Here is an 18,798-nt window from a genome sequence, read left to right on the forward strand (position 1 = left end):
GACAGAGACAGAGAGACAGAGACAGAGAGAGAGAGACAGAGAGAGACAGAGACAGAGACAGAGACAGAGACAGAGACAGAGACAGAGACAGAAAGAATCCTCCCCTCAAAGGGATTTCTTGGCATCTCTATTACTAGATCATCTGAAGAAAGAAAAATTCAATGAAAACAAAAAAAGACGTCTTTCAGAACTTTAACCAATCCTCCACCTCTGTGGGAAGTTGCCAGCGAAGTCCCTGAGCATCTGTGCTCAGTTCTGTCCACTAACACAGATGTAAGAATGTTTTAAAAGTTCAGATATTAGCCTTACATATACCTGTGTATATATACACACAAATCTAAACCTGCACACAATGCCTTTTTGTGTTTAAATGAGATATCGGAACAAAAGTCAGTCATGTAATAGGCAATCATATTTTATTGGTGGCTTTCTGAATCCACGTGCAAGAATGTTCATAAGGCTCTGATTTCATTTGATATACAAGACAGGTAGCAGAATAAGACAGACAGACCTAATGTAAAATTTCTTAGAAGGGATATATCATAAATACACACACATGCATGCCTTGATTATATAAATAATTTCATCCTTACTTTGAGCCACACAGAAACTATGTGAATGGTACAAATAAGCCACACACAATTGCAACTCTAAGCCCTATTGTTCCTGTGTCTTACCAGGCTTGGGGACAATCAGCTGGGCACGACTTTGGGCATTGCCAGCCTCATTTTCAGCCACACATTGATAGAAGCCTTCATCTGATTTGACCACCCCAAGGATCCGTAAGTTGCTTCCTCCCTAGGGAAAAAAAAAATTAAAAAGGAAAGCAGATGAGATTATTTTGTAAAGGGGGTAAAGACCTCAACGTAACAAAATAAACACAGAACACAGAAGAGTTAAGAAAAATCATGAGTCTATATAGCCAATATGTTCTATGCTTTCTGGAAAATATTTCACATCTCTCATTTGATTTTCTGAATCCTTGAGCAGGATTCTGTGTAAGTCTGTAAAGGAAGTATACTCATATAACTAGACATTTTTCTGGATATATAAATGCTAAATTTAAACTTTTCTTTTTTAAGAATGTAAGAAATCCAGATAAATACCTTTAAAAAAATCTGATTCCTTCACATTATGAAGGAATGTAGACAAATAGATGAATAAACAAGAACGAATAAAGAAAAACTCTTCCTCCGTGCAAATTCTAAAGAGAAAACTTCTCAGGTTAAATCATTTCTGGAAATATTTGCCCAATGTAGTGTCTGAGGATCCTTTAAAATAGCAAATTCTTTGACATCATCTTTGGGGTGCTAGAAGTCGAGCCTATGATAGATTTTTATGCCCATTTTGGTTTTATACATAGTGGAAAAATTTCACCTTCAGCAATTCATTGTGAAAACACAGTAAAGTTAACTCCTTTTGTGTATAATTTAAACCACAATCTGTTTCAAGGATGGATGATAAAATGATCTGGAGATAGTATTTAATTATACAAACTCAGTTTATCTTCAATATTAGTGCAAGAATTAGTTCAGTAAGTGAGACATGCTAAATCACTTCCCCTAAAGTCATTAAGAGATAAATATTACCTCACAGGGAATTCTTAATTGTTTTTAGTGTCTTGTAGTCAATTTTCAACTGATGTAAAATTCTTAGATAAAGCTGGCTAACTTCTAATTAACAATTCTCCTCTAAGTTACTGTCTGAGCTCAGCATTGCATGTATAAAGCACAATGGTGCTCAGATTTCTGTAACTACTCAGGAAATATTTTTAAGCACATTTTGATGTGAATAGGGCATATACCATACATTTTCTTCTACCTAAAGAAAAGAAGCATTTGAATAGCTCAGCTATAATGACTCATGCTGTGAGAAAGATTATTCAAACTGTAGGGGAAAAAAATAAATGTTGCATTTTATCATGCGTCCTTAAGGGCACTCAACAATTTCCTTTTCATGCAAGTAGCATATATTTTAGGCACATGCACCACTTTTCAAGCTGCCCAATGGCAGGTCATTTTTTAATTCAGTGGTAGTGGAAAGAGCATTGCATTTAAAATAATGGATTGGTGTGGCATTCAAAAGTTAAGTGGTACTCTCTCCTACTCTTACCCAACCAATTAAACAAATGAAAGTAAAAGCAAAAAAATGAAAAACAGAGTGTGATGATAAAGGTGTCGTGTACAGATTTACTCTTTAGACGTATGGTGTGGCAAAATGCATACAACTAGGAGACTATGGGCATTATTGAAAGCTGTTTGATGGTTGAAGGGTCATTTACCAACAAGGCACATAATGCCACAAGGGGAGACCATGGGGACCTCTCTGGATGACAATGCTCTAGTTCCAACTGCTTGGATGACTTGACTCTGTAAGGGCTTTTCTTTGACAGGATCACATTTGTCTCAAATACAAAAGCTCCTAAGGCCATCTTCTTTAATCACACAGTTCTTTTCATAGTTAAAAAGTGGATTTTATAGTTCTTCTACGCACATATGCCTGAAATCAGAACCTTTGAGATGAGCCTACATCTAAGAAAGACTTTTCATAGTGCTTTGTCAAGTAGCAAATGTTTCTTCTTCTAACGGAGAAACCAGTAATCTTATGGTCTTCCACAAGGATACTGAATGTGAACTAGAATTTTGGAGGGGAGGGGGATTGTAAGAAGTATAATTCACAGTCGTTTTTGTTTCCAACATGGGAAGCAGAGGCACAAAACAATACAGACTGTGTAGCTCTGCAGGTAGAGCCAAGACCACAGTTAACAACTTCTGTCATTACTTCTCACTAGGGTTATTGGGCTCCACCTGGGAAAACAATTAAGGAAGCAGTAGCGTTGATGTCTGCTGTAGGGCAATCATAATAATAACAAGCATATCTTACTGAAAAATTGTCACTGACTGTAGAAGCTGAACAGTAAACTAATCCTAGTTCCTTGCATCCTGCAACTGAATTTGTAAATTCTAACCCATGAAATGACAATGAGAATGAGTTGTCTCAAACCCTTTGTCTTCTCTTCTCCCCTGTCTTCACCAGCCTCTCTCTCCCTTTCTTGTTTCCTTCCTTTCTTATTTCATTGCTTCAACTATATTTCCTTCTTTCCTTCCTTCCTTCTTACATTCTTTCTTTCTCTCCATTTTGTAAAAACAAAACATGCTATATTAACAACCTAAAATTTCAAGTTTACAAAGGATTTGCTTTCCTAAAACAATTCTTATATCAGAAACTGATGTGCTTGAGACCCACTCACAATCTCTGGAACCTCCAAAGACCTTGGACCACTTCTCCAGCTTTCACTCTACAGAAGAGAAAATTTAATGGAAGAATGCAAATAATGACTAGGATTGCAAAACTAAGATGAAAAGAATATAATTACCACTATCTGAAAATAATCACTCGGAATCACCACATCTCCATTCTTCATCCAGTTCACAGTGGGCACAGGCTTCCCAGAAACTGCACATTCAAACTCAATATCCATGCTTTCATAGGCATAGAGGTTGGAAGGGTGATTTAAAAACCAGGGCGGAACTGCAAAGACAGAAAACAGGGAATGAGTGAACACACAGTTGCATGTGCTGAGGTCTTACTGAAGTGAAAACAGTGCTCTGTCATTTCTGTTACTTACCAACTCTTAGCTTATTAAACATCAATTAGTGGAGGGTATAATACCCCCCAAAACCCAATGCAATTAACAATGTTTGATTACAGGAAAGAAATAAAAAGTCTCTGAGAAAAACACATGCTATAAATATTTTTGAAGACCAAAAGGCTTGTATTCACTTGTTCTATGAACTGAAACGTATATAATGCTTGGGAAACTGTATCTTAGGAGTAAATCAGTAAGTTTACATATACAAGACAATTCAGATAATGATATCAGAAAGATCTGTAACAATGCATTTCATCTCACTTTAGATATAGATGCTCACTAGTGAAAAGAACCTTGTAATGATCTTATTAACACATACATATTGTTTTAGCAACTACCCACTGTATTATATAATTATACTCTCTATGATTATTTCCTGAGTATGGTATGTCATCAACTAATTCCATTTAACTTCTTATTTACCATAATAACAGTTGTTCCATAATGGGAATTTGTTTTTGAAAGAAAACTACAATATAACACAGCTAATGACACTAGCTCAGTTCCTCAAAACCAGGAGGTAAAATATTGGATATAATTTACCCCAACAATGTGGCGAGCTAAGCTGAAATATGACTTGACTGTTCGTGTAGTCTAAGAAGAAACAAAATTCAGTGAAGTATGAACCATAAGCTTGGGTTATGTAGAAAACATGCATCTTTAGTATCCATTTCCCCAGTCGGTCTTGGTATCATGGTTTTACCATGTTCAGTATGCAGTGAGTGAGAGTTTCTGTATGTTTGCCTAACTATACATTTTCGTTCTTCAAACCAGAACTACCAGGCTTTCCCTGGACACCACCATAAGTATTCACATTGTCTTTGTTTCTCACCAAGAACTATGGCAACAGGCAGAGACGGTCTAAACGTCATAATTTCATCTTTTTTTTTTTCTTCCATCTTTTTTTTTTTCATTCTTTCTTAAAGTCTTGATTTGTAGCTAAACATTTGAACCTCCAGGACTAAACTCCTTTTAATTTCTTTAATCTTTCACTGGGGCAATTGATTTAGATGACTGGACTCAGATTCATGAATATTCATGCTCCAAAGTCATGAAAAGAAATGTCTCAGAGCTGTTCTAAACACTGTATACAGGGCTAAATTATGTATTTAATATTGATAATATTATTAGCATAATGATGATTTTTTTCTGATTCTTTTGCCAAGTTCACTGACAATGTACCAAAAGACATCTGAAATATTTATTGAGTGCCTCCGAGGACATATATATGAGTTGAATCTTTACAACTCTGTCCTCAGTTTTACACAGATTTGCATCCAGTGATTATTTACCAGTCAACAGGCAGTATTTCTTGGGTAAAGACAAAGTAGAATTTATTAGTCCACTCTCTTTATATTTAGCAGTTTCATCATAGTTCTCTGAGACATGATGTATTATAATTATTTTAAAGCAAAAAAATGTTACACTACACAGCATTTACATAACTTTCTTCAAAAATTACACACCTTGTAAATTAAGAGCCTGGCAGTGTGCTGCCCTGCCCCCATTCTTTACCACTTTGCTGTAACTGCCTCTTTTGCCACATTCTGGGGGAAGACTAACTCAGAGATGTTTATAGGGTCTCAGAGATGATGGAAGTATGTTCCGAGAACTATTTTAGAAATGATAGCAACTGTCTATAAACCCCAAACCATTCGACCTGTTTCTCCCTAAGCCTGCCCAATCAAAATGCTCGCTCTCATCAGGTTTTGGAAGGGTCAAAGGTGCAGGAAAGGAGGAAAGGCATCTAGAATATGTAGAGTAGCTGCAAAAGGAGGCAGTTTTTTACTAACATGAGTGATGGAGCCAGAATGGAATGGGTTTTAATCTTACTCTGTGTATTCAGTATAAATGCCTCTGAGTTTATCCTCACTTACAATGTACAGAGAAGAATTGAGAATGGCAACAGGTGAGGTAGGTAAACAACACACATTTCCAAAGAAAACAGTAGCAGAGTCGATGAGAATGCATAGCCCATATATTATTTTATTGTCCATAATCTATCCAAATATCAGCATAAATGTGGATATTGTGTGTGTGTTTGCATAAGTTTATGACATTTAAAAATGTATGTTATTTTCTTGTTTTTTTTTTTAACACCTTGAATTTCTTTAGTAGCTATTTTCTTTATTTACATTTCAAATGTTATCCCCTTTCCTGGTTTCCCCTCTGAAAACCCCCTATCCCATACCCCCTCCTCCTGCTTCTATAAGGGTGTTCCCCCACCCACCCACTCACTCTTCCCCATCCTGGCATTCCCCTACACTGGGGAATCAAGCCTTCACAGGACCAAGGGCCTCTCCTCCTATTGACATCCAACAAGGCCGTCCTCTGCTACATAGGAGGTATCCATAGATATACATACATATGAATTATGGCTGACATTCTCATGTCCACGGAACTTATGCTTTCAGCATTACACATTGCACTTGTTTTCATGAGTAATTTACATAACTTTTATAATTGGTTCATTAATTTCTATATTAGATATTTGGTGAACTGAAATATTTGTCTAAAGTACATTGAGATTTTAAATATTCAAAATATACATTGTGTATCCAAACTGAACCCAGGTCTGTATTTCCTGCAATATGACTTATGAGTGTGTGTCATCTGCATATTTTGGTAAAATAATGAAGTCTCTTCACACTGCATACTTAGCACAGTGTTTTATTTTCATAATAGAATAGACATTTGATTTTGTTTTAAGAACTCAATAAAGTTCACATTTTCTTACTATACCATGGCTATACTGGTATAAGGTACAGACTAGTAGAATCTTGAACAATGTCATGCAAACTATAAAAAAAAATCTGAGTTTAAGATGGAGAGTGAAACAAAGAATAACATGAGGTGTAAAATGATATGACATGGATATTTTATATAAAAACATAGGATATGTATTATGGTAAAATAACCTCCTGAAAGAAGAGTACGTATATAGCCTGCATAGAGTCCAATATTTGAATGCTTAATGAGTGGCATTAGGATGTGTGGCCTTGTCATATTAGATGTGACCTTGTTGGTGGAATTGTGACAGAGGGGCAGTGCTTCAGGTTTCAGATGTTCTCTTTCCCCTTTTCCCTTTCCCCTCTCCACTCCCTCCTCTACCCCACCCCCTCTTGCTGCCTACAATCCAGATGTTGAACTATCAGGTAATTCTCCATCACTATGTCTACCTGTGCACTACCATGATTACTAGCATGACAATAATGGACTAATCCTCTAATTAAATATTTTTCATGAAAGTTGCTGTGGTCATGGTGTCTCTTTACAATAAAACACTAAGACAGAAACCAAACTTATAGCTTGCTATTTGATATACAGCTACAACATAATACACAGATAATGTATTGACTTTAGCTGTTTCCCCAAAGTAATCCTACTCACCTTAAGTTTTATGAGACTGAGGTCACTCAGAGATACACCATGTCCACATAAATTTTAATAAGATTTCTTTTATTTAGGAACTGGTCTGACCAGCACTACACCTAAGACAGCTCCTAAGATGTAGACCCCTGTCTTATCAGCCCAGCTCGCATAAAGGTAAACCCTACAAGATTAAATTGTATTATATCTATTTGTAGGTAGGCTCTAATTTCAGCATGTATATTTTGCAGTTGTCCTAGTCATCTATTATTAGGAGAATAAGCAAGTTTGATTACAAAAGCAGAAAGAGAAGTTAGTCTAATGACCTACTATCTTTATAGAACAGCAAATTTTACAAGATTAGTCAGTTCAAGAATAGTTTTCCAATGTCTGGAAAATAAATGGAAGCTGTGTTCCAGCTTGTACAAATTATGGGCTTACATGATTTCGTTTTAGAGGTTTTTAATTTTTTTGTTTCATTTTGTTTTGCTTTTTGGACTCCCAAGTATAGTAAGCAGTCTAAACTGTCATAATAATCAAATTATTTAGTGCAAGAAATTGACATTTACAATGGTATAGTCATATTTTTGTTGTTGTTGTTGTTTATTTGTTTTAAAGATGGAAAAGCTACTAAAGGGTGAACACTGCTTGTCTACAGGTAAGGATTAACTTCTGCTGAGTCATGGACCTCTGCCTAGAGTGCACCCCTCAGATTAGAAAACTTCTATTCCTTCTGTTAGAGGCGACTTGCGTTCCAGTTGTATGTGAGGTTTTGTCTTTTTCTCCTTCACTTAATATTTTAGCTCTGTGTTCAATATTAAGAAGTGTTAGCTAAGTTGCCATTCATATGTGTTATTTCCCAGGCAGATGAAGGTTCTTGAGTGCAAAGCCCTGAGCATGTGACTGGGTTTTTATCTTCTTGTGTTTATACCTCTGCCTTTCACTTCTATGAAAGCAATAATCCCAACATTTAAAACTATTTACTTGCAGTCATTGCTTAAAAAGGAAAAAGGAAAAAAAAACTGAGTATCATGATATTTCAAACCTTTCAAATATGAATGATACAATGACAGTTTCCAACAACAAATGGATTTTAATTACATTTGACTTCTTTGGATAAAAATGAAACTCATGACTAGAAATAACAAAATTTTGATTTTCTAGGGTCTTTATGTCTTTCTACATGATCTTTTAGCAACCACTCTCTCTGTAAGAATAATGACCATTTAGCATTGGATAACCAATTGGTGTGTGTTTCCTTCTCTTCTCTGGGGCAGGCAATTATTACTACTTACAACATTCGGTCTTTACTTCATCCAAAAATGATCTAAAAGTAACATTATATAGACTAAGGAGGTTGTATTTAAGAATACAATTATATATGTCTGCATATAATAACTATCAATGTAAGACCATGCCATGAATTTGAAAGAGATCAAAGAGGGATAGATGGGAAAGTTCAAAGGAGGAAAGATATTGGGGGAAATTAGTGTATTGTAGTACATTAAAGATTCTGAAAAATATTATAGCCGAAAATGCTAATCCAAGTCAACTGTCAATGAACAAGATGCAGAAAAATATAATAATCCTTGAATGAGATTTTTATCATCAATATAGATCAATTTATATGACATATTCCTTCAAATTCCTACCAGCATAGATAGGGCAGCATAGGTCAAACTTACATTTGGGTATGTTTCCTCTAAATGTATTTGACTCCATTTATAGTATTTGTGTGGTGTTTACTCACATACATAATATTATTATGTACTATTACATTAATAGACTAAAGCTGCTTTTGTTATTTGAGATCAAAAGTCCTCAACAACAACCAATCTATTTGAATGGGTTCGTTAATACCATGATTATCCCAAACGTATATTTAGTGTCTTCTTTTGCTCCATGATCTCCACTCATGGCTTCAAGCCTTTTTATATTTATATGTTATTGTTTTCTCTTTATTAATATGTTTTAAATAAAACAAAAATGTATAATTTCTTCTCATTTTTTAGGTCTGTAACAAACATTACTTTAAAACTTATTCCTTTATACAAAATTAATGTTTTCAGTGTTATTTGGAGTTTAAGAGATTTTATACATTTTAAAGATTTGTCATAGCTCTTTGAAATGACAAATTACTTAGTTTTAATAGATATTTTAATTTAAAAAATGTAATTAAAATATAATTACATTTTCCCTCCGTTCTCCAATGTCTTCCAGGTCCATTCACCCACTCACCCCACAGCCTAATTTTCTTTCAAATTATGGCCTCTTCAACAATGCCTTTCTGTAATCCTCATGGCATAAATATATAAGGCAGTACAAATCACTCCAGTGAATGCAGTGGATGAATCATAAAATATAGTTTTTGTTAGGAAAAAAATCTACATGATCTTTTAGTAACCACTATTTCTTTGTAAGAATAATGACCATTTAGCATTGGGTAACCAATTGGTGTGTATTTCCTTCTCTTCCCTGGGGCAGGCAATTATTACTACTTACAACATTCGATCTTTACTTCATCCAAAAATGATTTAAGAATACAATTTTATATATATGCATATAATAACTATTAATGTAAGACCATGCCATGAATTTGAAAAAGATCAAAGAGGGATAAATGGGAAAGTTTGAAGGAGGAAAGACATTGGGGGAAATGGTATCATTGCATTATAATTTTTAAAAAGAACATAATAATCTATGAATATGCAAAATAAAATAAAAATATGAAAAGGTAAAAATGTAAAACAAAGTGGGTCTTCAGAGGGGCCACTTTGTACTTGATCTACTCATTTGTTTTTAGAACAATTGCAGTAGTTCTTTCTGGAACGTAAACATATGAAGAAACTAAACTGAGTAGCTGAATGCCCCCACCGTGTCTGTAGTGAAGAAAGAATTCTCCGTGTGTAAACCAATGGCTAAGAAGCAAACCACATGGTACCAAATATGAGCTTAGCCATACTGTAGAGTAGGAGAGAAAAACACACCTAAACAGAATTAATGTTCCCCAAAGACTGCCCAATCCAACAATGAGAAATTACTCTCATTTTCCAAATGTGTTTTGTTTAATTTAACCCTGTGTCAACTTTTGCTGTCCAAGAAACTTTTGTTCCAGGAACTTAATTTTAAATGTAAAAATTAGTTCTTCTTTCATTTACCTAGTAATAAGCTTCCATATGAAAACTTCCATCTAAGTCTGTCTTGTGTGATGACACACTTGAAATCTGTTTAAAATTTCTTGCTAATCTTGTTCATTATCACTGCTATATCACTCTCCTGCTTCAGGACCAGTTGTTGAGCCCCGTATTTCTTCACTTGTTTCTCTCACATACCTATATATACGTTCCTAAGACCATCTAAGTTGGGATAAGTTCCACATTTAAATGGTAGGAATATGATGTGCTGGGAATAAAAAAATAAGTTTGTTTGTTGCAATTAATCTTAATTGGAGTTTTTGTAATACTTTTAAAACAGTTTTCACTTTGTATTTTCTCTAATTTTGTTATTCAAGAAGATCTTTTATATATTCCCACAGCATATATATGTTCATATTATTAATAATAAATGTAATATATATTATTATATGGATCTAAAATTTGCTAATGTACACTGGTTTATATATATATATATATAATAAAATATATTACATATTTATATATAATTATATATTTTATATATTATATAATTATATTATTTTATATATTATATAATTATATAATTATAATATATATATATTAGACAGGATATTTATTCTGGCTACAGGTGAATAACAACCATAAGCCTAGTAAGAAACAGCATCTATGAAATAAGGAATTGTTTTTCTTCTAACATCAATAAGAATTATGACAACTGAATACTAGCAGCATCATTGTAAAGCTTAACTGCTGTTGTTGCCAAAGTCAGTATTTTAATCAGTACAGGGAGATGAAAGTTCAGATCTTTTGAATTTCATTTCTACTTGCGATTATCGCTAGTTATTGTGCACACAATCCATGAAGAAAATATTCCTTCTATATAACTCAGCTTCTCTATGTGGCAATGAACAACATCTGATCCTCAACCTTTACTTCAAAGTCCTTCATACATACTAGGAAATGATTTCTGATCTTTCCACACAATTTTCTTTATCTAGACAAATAATCCCAGCCAGTGCCTTCCCCCATTGCTGGCTTTCTCTGTAATCAGGGTTGCTTTTCTATAAGTCCTGACTGAACTTTTCATTTCTCTTTTCAATTGTGAGAGCTATAAGTAAATTGGAAGTGTGATTCCATTAGGCACAACCCGTGATGAAAATAAGAGGAGCTCTGCCCCCAAACCCTAGTTCAATATGCACAGTGATGTTGAAACCACCCCTTTGTGTTAACAAAGGGATGAAAATTAATTCACTACTGCAGATACTGCATATCACCAACAATTATGCTTGCAAATGCACATATAAATACACACATATAAATATGATAGTACATACAAAATTGATAAACGTTTTCATTTTCTGAATTTTTACTTGCACTGTGAAGTAAATGAAAACACACACACATGCACACACAGACACACAGGCACACACACATGTACATACACACATATATTTCTAATATATGTATTTCTAGTATATGTATTTCTAATATATGTATAACCAAAAATAGAAAATAGTTAGAACAAATTATTGTTACTAATATTACAAATGTAAATTAGACACCAATTATTTCCTCTTAATCAGATATGATACAGTCTGTCCTTTTGATATTTAAAAGGAGAAAAATGTAAAGGTTTTAGATATTTGAGGAAAATATCCTGGGCGAGAGCTATGTTTACCTGTTTTACACTGAACCAATTGAAGAGCTAGAGAAAAATTATAACAGAACTTTTCTAACATATCACTATCATATGAAGAAAACTTTCAGTACACACACAACCAAGTTGATAGATTCAGTTGCAATACTGAACCCACTTCCCTGACCCTTCACAGACAGTAAGTTGTAGATCATCGTCTACTCACCAGCAACTTTTCCATTTACACCTTTAAGAATGAGCTCATGTAAATCTACAGATAGCCTACATTTTTCCTTTTCTCATTGAGAAGATGCTATGGTTATTAAGGAAGCATAAAGTATTCTTGAGTTACTAGTTGTTTTAGCGTTTTTGTCGTTGTGGTTTCTGAGATAATAAAACAATGGCAAGAGTAACTTGAGAAGAGGCGTGGTTTAGCTTTCTGGTTCAATCGTCACTGAGGAGAGCCAAAGCCATGACCTGGAGGCATGAACTCTGATGCCATAACTGAAACATATATTGCAGAGGAACCGAGCCATCTGGTTTGTTTCTCTTGGCTTACTTGGCTGCCATCCTTATACAGACCATGCCCACCTAGGAATGCCAATATCTACAGTGGACTGTCCTCCCACATCGACCCACAATCAACAATGTGCTCACAGGTATGACTACAGTCTAGTCTTAAGAAGCCAACTCTTAATTCTAGGTTCCTGTATTGGAGGTACGGATGTTTGTGTTGAGCTAACAAAACTATCCGGCACAGAAGTAAAGAGTTGATTGGAGTACTCTTTACAAATTCCTCTCTAAAAACAGAAGTAGGGAATGGAACCAATCAGATGGTTGAATGATCTATAAGAGTCTCATGCAGCTTCATCTGAAGCCACTGTCCTATACACACTTGCTATTTACACATGTCTGAAAACCTGGATCATCCTGCCTCAACGTCGAGTTTAAAGTATCTGACGAAGGTTGGTAGTTAAGTTTCCAGGTAACCCTTAATATACTGGAGCAAACATAATATATATACAGAACTACTTAGATGATTAAATTTTAAGATATGTGATATATATGTATACATATGTATATATATGTATATATATGAAGGATACAATGTAATGAATAAATAAAGGACATACCACAGAATAGAAAGACAGCTTTCAAGTTGCTTCACACAATGGGGTCACTTAATATGTAAAGAGATTAAATGAAAATAGAGGTCAAAAATTAGATGTCAAAACAAGAGGCTGCAATGAAATGGGAGATAACTAAATGAAAAAGCCCAACCTCATCATTAGAAAACCAATGTATAAATCATAAAGCATAAAAGAGATGCAGCAGAAAATCAAATTACCAAGAGACAGGAGACCTGAAATATTCACAGCAAATGTCAGTGGGAAAGGCAAAGAAAAGAAGTAGTGAAGGCTAAAGCTGTACTGAGGCAGACAGGATAAAATGAGGCTTCTTTAACACAACGGGCACTCATGATTACATGAGTGCAGAGATAGAGCCTCAGATAACGTTGGGAAATGTCCCTCAGAAAGAAAGGTAGATTTGCAAATTGAAATACTGCTCCAAGTTTCTGGAAAATTGAATATATAATTAGACATGAAAAGATATGAGGTAGATCTAATTTAAACTATTGAAACTGAAGTGTATAGAATTACTTGGACGTCCAGGAATAAAACACCTGCACAATGGAAAAAGGCAAGACAGAGCTCCCAGGTGGTAGTCTTCACTGTCAATAAGCAATGGGACAATGGTGTTCTAACATACTACACTTGATTATTTATTTATAAAGCCACATTCTCCGTGATAAAAGTGATGACAGAATACAGTACCTTTTACATTGTTGAACAGCAAAGAACTCCAGGCAATTAGGAGTACCATCAAACCGGAGAGCTCTGCACAGTGCAGAAAAACTGTTGACTTGCCACATGTTTACAGAGAGAAATGATAAAAAATCAAAATGGAAATAATGAGTATGGAAGAGAATGGCATCACTATACACCTAAATACAGGGAAACTAACACTTTACCAAAAGCCTGCAATTGGGGAAATGATTGTGAATGTAATGATGATCTCTTCTCCAGGCATCCTTTCTTTCTCAGCATGGAGCTCTGTCATGTTTCTGAATCCTGAACTTAAAAAGACTACTATCTAGAGGATATTGATGTAAATGTCTTTCACTCAAAGGTTTGTCAAATTACATAGAAGGATGTGTAAAATCCAAAGATTTAGGGAATTAAACTCATATGATTTTCTTTTCCAAAACAGTTCAGTGATTTTATGAAATAAGTTTATACATTTGTGCAATTGTCTATGTGTGTGTGTGTGTGAGTGTGTATTTGGGTGTTGATGTGTGTCAGTTTGTATTTGGGTGTTGGTGTGTGTGGTTTGTGGATGTTGGTGTGTAACTGTGGGTGTCTGTGTGTGTCTCTGTGTGATTGTGTTTGCACTTGAAATCAGAAGATTTAGGAAAATTTTAAACTTAGTAAATACATTGCAAAACTTGTGTCTGAAAACAACAGAGAGAAGGAAGAGAGAAAGAGTCAAAGAGAGACAGAGACAAAAGAGATTTGGGAAAGGAAACATGCTAGTACAGTTGAATATAAATGTGCTTTCATTATTTATCTCTTGTTTCTATATTTTAAAAATCCTGTGAGTGCCTAAAAGCACATCACCAAGAGGAACTGCTGTGGCTGTCTTCCCCTCAACTCTTCAATATCTTGATGTGTAATTAACTTTATGTATTGATTTCTGTTTATGTTGCATATACTAAGCATCTACATAAATTTAATACTGCACCAAAACATTCTCTGTTGCTAAGACAAAGTAAAGTATTCTCAAGTTTTCTTTCTATATTTAGAATTGTTTGAGGCTTCCTACATGCAGGTGTTTATAGATGTCCAAATACTGTTCAGGATGAACAATTTATATAGCTTCAATTTAGAAAAAAAGAACAGGAGAAATAAAACTTCCAGCTTACTTTTTATGCTGCCACTAAAATAATATTTGAAGAGCATTAATGTATTGCTTAGCACAATAAATACCTGTCCAAACATCTCATAAAACACACTGAGAGTCATTCAAAGGCAGGTCAAGGATAATTATTTCATTTTCTTACTGAGAATACTCCTTTTAAGTCAAGAAATACAAGGGACTTACCATTAAGATAATTTGGTTAAAAAAATAATTCCAGCACCTATTTATTATAACTTTGATACTTGTATCTGCCTCTTATCTAGTTTTGTGAGGTGTGTGTGTGTGTGTGTGTGTGTGTGTGTGCATGTACACCATCACTTGGGCATCATAGTACAAATTCAGGTGTGTATTCTGGTTTCCACCTTGTTTGAAACAGTCTCTTTGTCTTTTTAATCTTTGGATATACCATGCTTCTGAAAATTCTCATGTCTCCACCTCCCATCACCCTATCAAGGTACTGGGATTGTAGACTCTGGAGCCAAGCATCTGGCTTTTTGTAACAAAGCAAGGTATGTATTCATGAAAACATCTCCCCAGTCCATCTCTGATTTTTAATTTTTAATTTTTGGTTTCTAGACATCCTAAATATCTTACATCAGATTAGATCAGATTGCATAATATTTGTTTTTAAAATGGAAATTTCAAAAACAGAAAAAAGAATATATATCATAAAATGTTATAAAATCTTACAAAATTGAAGATCCATTTTTAAAAAAATAATGGCATTTTTCACAAGAAATTAAATTACATTTAAAAAAATCTTTGCACAATGTATTTAAATCACAGAGGAGTAAAAACTAAAATGTGTGTGATTCACAGTAGTAATATGAATTAAAATTTAGATTTCATAAGGCATATATTCTACAGTGAAACTAACAGAAGTTATGAAACAAATAGATTTAACAGACATCAACAGAACATTTTATCCTAAAACAAAAGGATATAACTTCTCAGCACCTCATGGTACCTTCTCCAAAACTGACCATATAATCGGCCACAAAAAAAGGTCTCAACAGATACAAAAATATTGAAATTGTCCCATGCATCCTATCAGACCACCATGGACTAAGGCTGATCTTCAATAACAACATAAATAATAGAAAGCCAACATTAACTTGGAAACTGAACAACACTCTCCTCAATGATACCTTGGTCAAGGAAGAAATAAAGAAAGAAATTAAAGACTTTTTAGAGTTTAATGAAAATGAAGCCACAACATACCCTAACTTATGGGACACAATGAAAGCATTCCTGAGAGGAAACTCATAGCTCTGAGTGCCTCCAAAAAGAAACTAGAGAGAGCATACACTAGCAGCTTGACAGCACACCTAAAAGCTCTAGAAGAAAAGAAAGCAAATTCACCCAAGAGGAGTAGATGGCAGGAAATAATCAAACTCAGGGGTGAAATCATCCAAGTGAAAACAAAAAGAACTATTCAAAGAATCAACCATACCAGGAGCTGGTTCTTTGAGAAAATCAACAAGATAGATAAACCCTTAGCCAGACTAACTAGAGGTCACAGGGACAGCATCCTAATTAACAAAATCAAAAATGAAAAGGGAGACATAACAACAGATCCTGAGGAAATCCATAACACCATCAGATCCTTCTACAAAAGGCTATATTCAACAAAACTGGAAAACCTAGATGAGATGGACAAATTTCTAGACAGATACCAGGTACCAAAATTAAATCAGGATCAGATTAATGACCTAAACAGTCCTATATCGCCTAAAGTAATAGAAGCTGTCATTAATAGTCTCCGAACCAAAAAAAAAGCCCAGGACTAGATGGGTTTAGTGCAGAGTTCTATCAGACTTCAAAGAAGACCTAATTCCAGTTCTTCTCAAACTATTCCACAAAATAGAAACAGAAGGTATTCTACCCAATTCATTCTATGAGGCCACAATTACTCTGATACCTAAACCAAGTAAAGACACAACAAAGATAGAGAACTTCAGACCCATTTCCCTTATGAATATCAATGCAAAAAATACTCAATAAAATTCTCACAAACCAAATCCAAGAACACATCAAAACAATCATCCATCATGACCAAGTAGACTTCATCCCAGGGATGTAGGGATGGTTTAGCATGGAAATTTAAATCTAATAGATTAAGACAATAAAATGAAAATTTTGAAAATTTAAAATTCCAGAATATGTGTAAAATTAGGTTGTAAAAACATTTTATTGGCTACTAAGGATTCTACTCTATTAGTCATAAAAAAATGAAATATAATATGTCACTTGCAAAAAATGGATGCAATTGATTAGTAAGAAATTGATGATTTCCTATTAAGTTAAATGTACTGTATTAATACAAATATCAATGTATGTGTTCACATATAGACACACAGATATGTGAAAACACACAAATACTAGTGTATGACATAAGGGGTTATTTTGGAAGTGGAAGGGGGCTTTATGAGAGAGTCAGGTTTTAGGAAGTGGTAATGAAGTAATGGCAATGGAGGGCATATGTAGATCTATCCTATCCCAAGGCATTTAAAGGGATCAAAGAGGACATTTAACCTGTATTTTCATTTTGCTGTTACAGTCCGGGATTAGCTCTTCACCTCTCTATAAAACGAAAACACTGTGGGAATCTAGAAAAACTCTTTGGACTTTAGAGTTGGCTTAGTGGCTAAGCGCAATGTCTGAGGTCCTAAGTTCAATTCCCAGCAGCCCCATGGTGGCTCATAACCATCTGTAATGGAATCTGATGCCCTCTTCTGGTTTGTCTGAAGAGAGCAACTTTGTACTCACATAAATCAATCTTTTTTAAAAAGGGGGAAAAAGAAAAAGAAAAAGGAAAAAGAACAAAACATACTTCTTCACTCACCCAAAGCATTACTTCTTGCTGATTCTTTGACTTTGCATTTCATCATGAAATCTTCCAGTACTCAAAACATCATCAGGAATTGATGAAAGAATTCTTTTAAGGAGATATTTTATGTTTTCTTATATTTTATACAAGTTTATATAATTTCTCATCCCAGGTAATTACATAATTGCAATAATTATATGGCTCATTACTTAAAGGAAATCTGGTTAGAATGCTTATAATACCATTGATTCTGAATCAAAAATAAATAAGTGTGCTTCTCATACAACTTCTAAAATGTTCTTGGTTTGGGTTCATAATTGCTGTTTATATTTGCTTCACACACACACACAAACACGCACACACAAACACACACACACACACACATTTACACTTAATCCCTGTTCTCATACCAGACATAGCAGGCATATAAATCAACACAAGATTACACCTTGTGAATAATCAGTCATACATACATACAGCTCTGCAAATCAATAATCTATAAGCATGTGTATGCCTTTGAATGGTCTTGAGTGTATGTAAATGCCTTTAAGAAAATTATAACCCAAAATATCAACCTCTGTTCTTATGTACATACTTTAAAGCTTATTCAGATGTCTACATTGTGAATAGAAAAAAATAACTCCACCAAGCTACATGTCAGGTTAATATTACATTAGAAAGAGCTATTTTTGCTTGTTTGATTTTGCTTTTAAAATAAAGCTGAAAACCAAATGGAGCATAAATATAAGCTGTAAAGCCTTAAAGAGAGAACTGTGAATAATTATTCATTACCTTAGATTCTAAAGCATTAACTCTTGAAAAAAATGCTGACTTGATTGACTAAGTGGGGTTCATAAAGTGCTCAGAGGTTTAATCCTTCCTTTGCATTTTATGGATGAAGGAGTTAATAGTAAATTACTTCTATGGTATCACACACCTCATAAATACCAGAAGCAACATTAAAACTATGCTGTCTAAATTCCAATCAATGACCTTTCTCTGTTATCTAACAACATTTAAAAATACCAAGTAAGGTTAAAAAATATTTTAGTGTCTCCACAATCAATTTGGGTATTGAAACAAAGTAGACCTTCCTTTTTCTTTGTGTCAATCTAAAATATAAACTATATTATTGCTGCTCTGCATAGTAAGCAAACATGAAAGTGAATACAATTACCAAAAAGTTCTCCATTTTTAT

General features: G+C 34.2%; 1 protein-coding gene across 1 annotated transcript in view; it reads right to left on the bottom strand.

Annotated features, from left to right (window-relative positions):
• The window catches only part of Dcc (DCC netrin 1 receptor), a 1,087,105-nt gene that overhangs the window by 421,782 nt on the left and 646,525 nt on the right, over positions 1-18,798 (bottom strand). Inside the window, exons 6-7 of the mRNA XM_029546911.1 lie at positions 3,377-3,531; positions 678-798 (exon numbers count right to left, since the gene is read on the bottom strand). Of these exons, the coding sequence (XP_029402771.1) occupies positions 678-798; positions 3,377-3,531 (276 nt within the window). The remainder of the gene's footprint in view (positions 1-677; positions 799-3,376; positions 3,532-18,798) is intronic.

Source organism: Mus pahari, chromosome 15 (genome assembly GCF_900095145.1).
Source record: "Mus pahari chromosome 15, PAHARI_EIJ_v1.1, whole genome shotgun sequence".
In the NCBI taxonomy this organism is placed as follows: domain Eukaryota; kingdom Metazoa; phylum Chordata; class Mammalia; order Rodentia; family Muridae; genus Mus; species Mus pahari.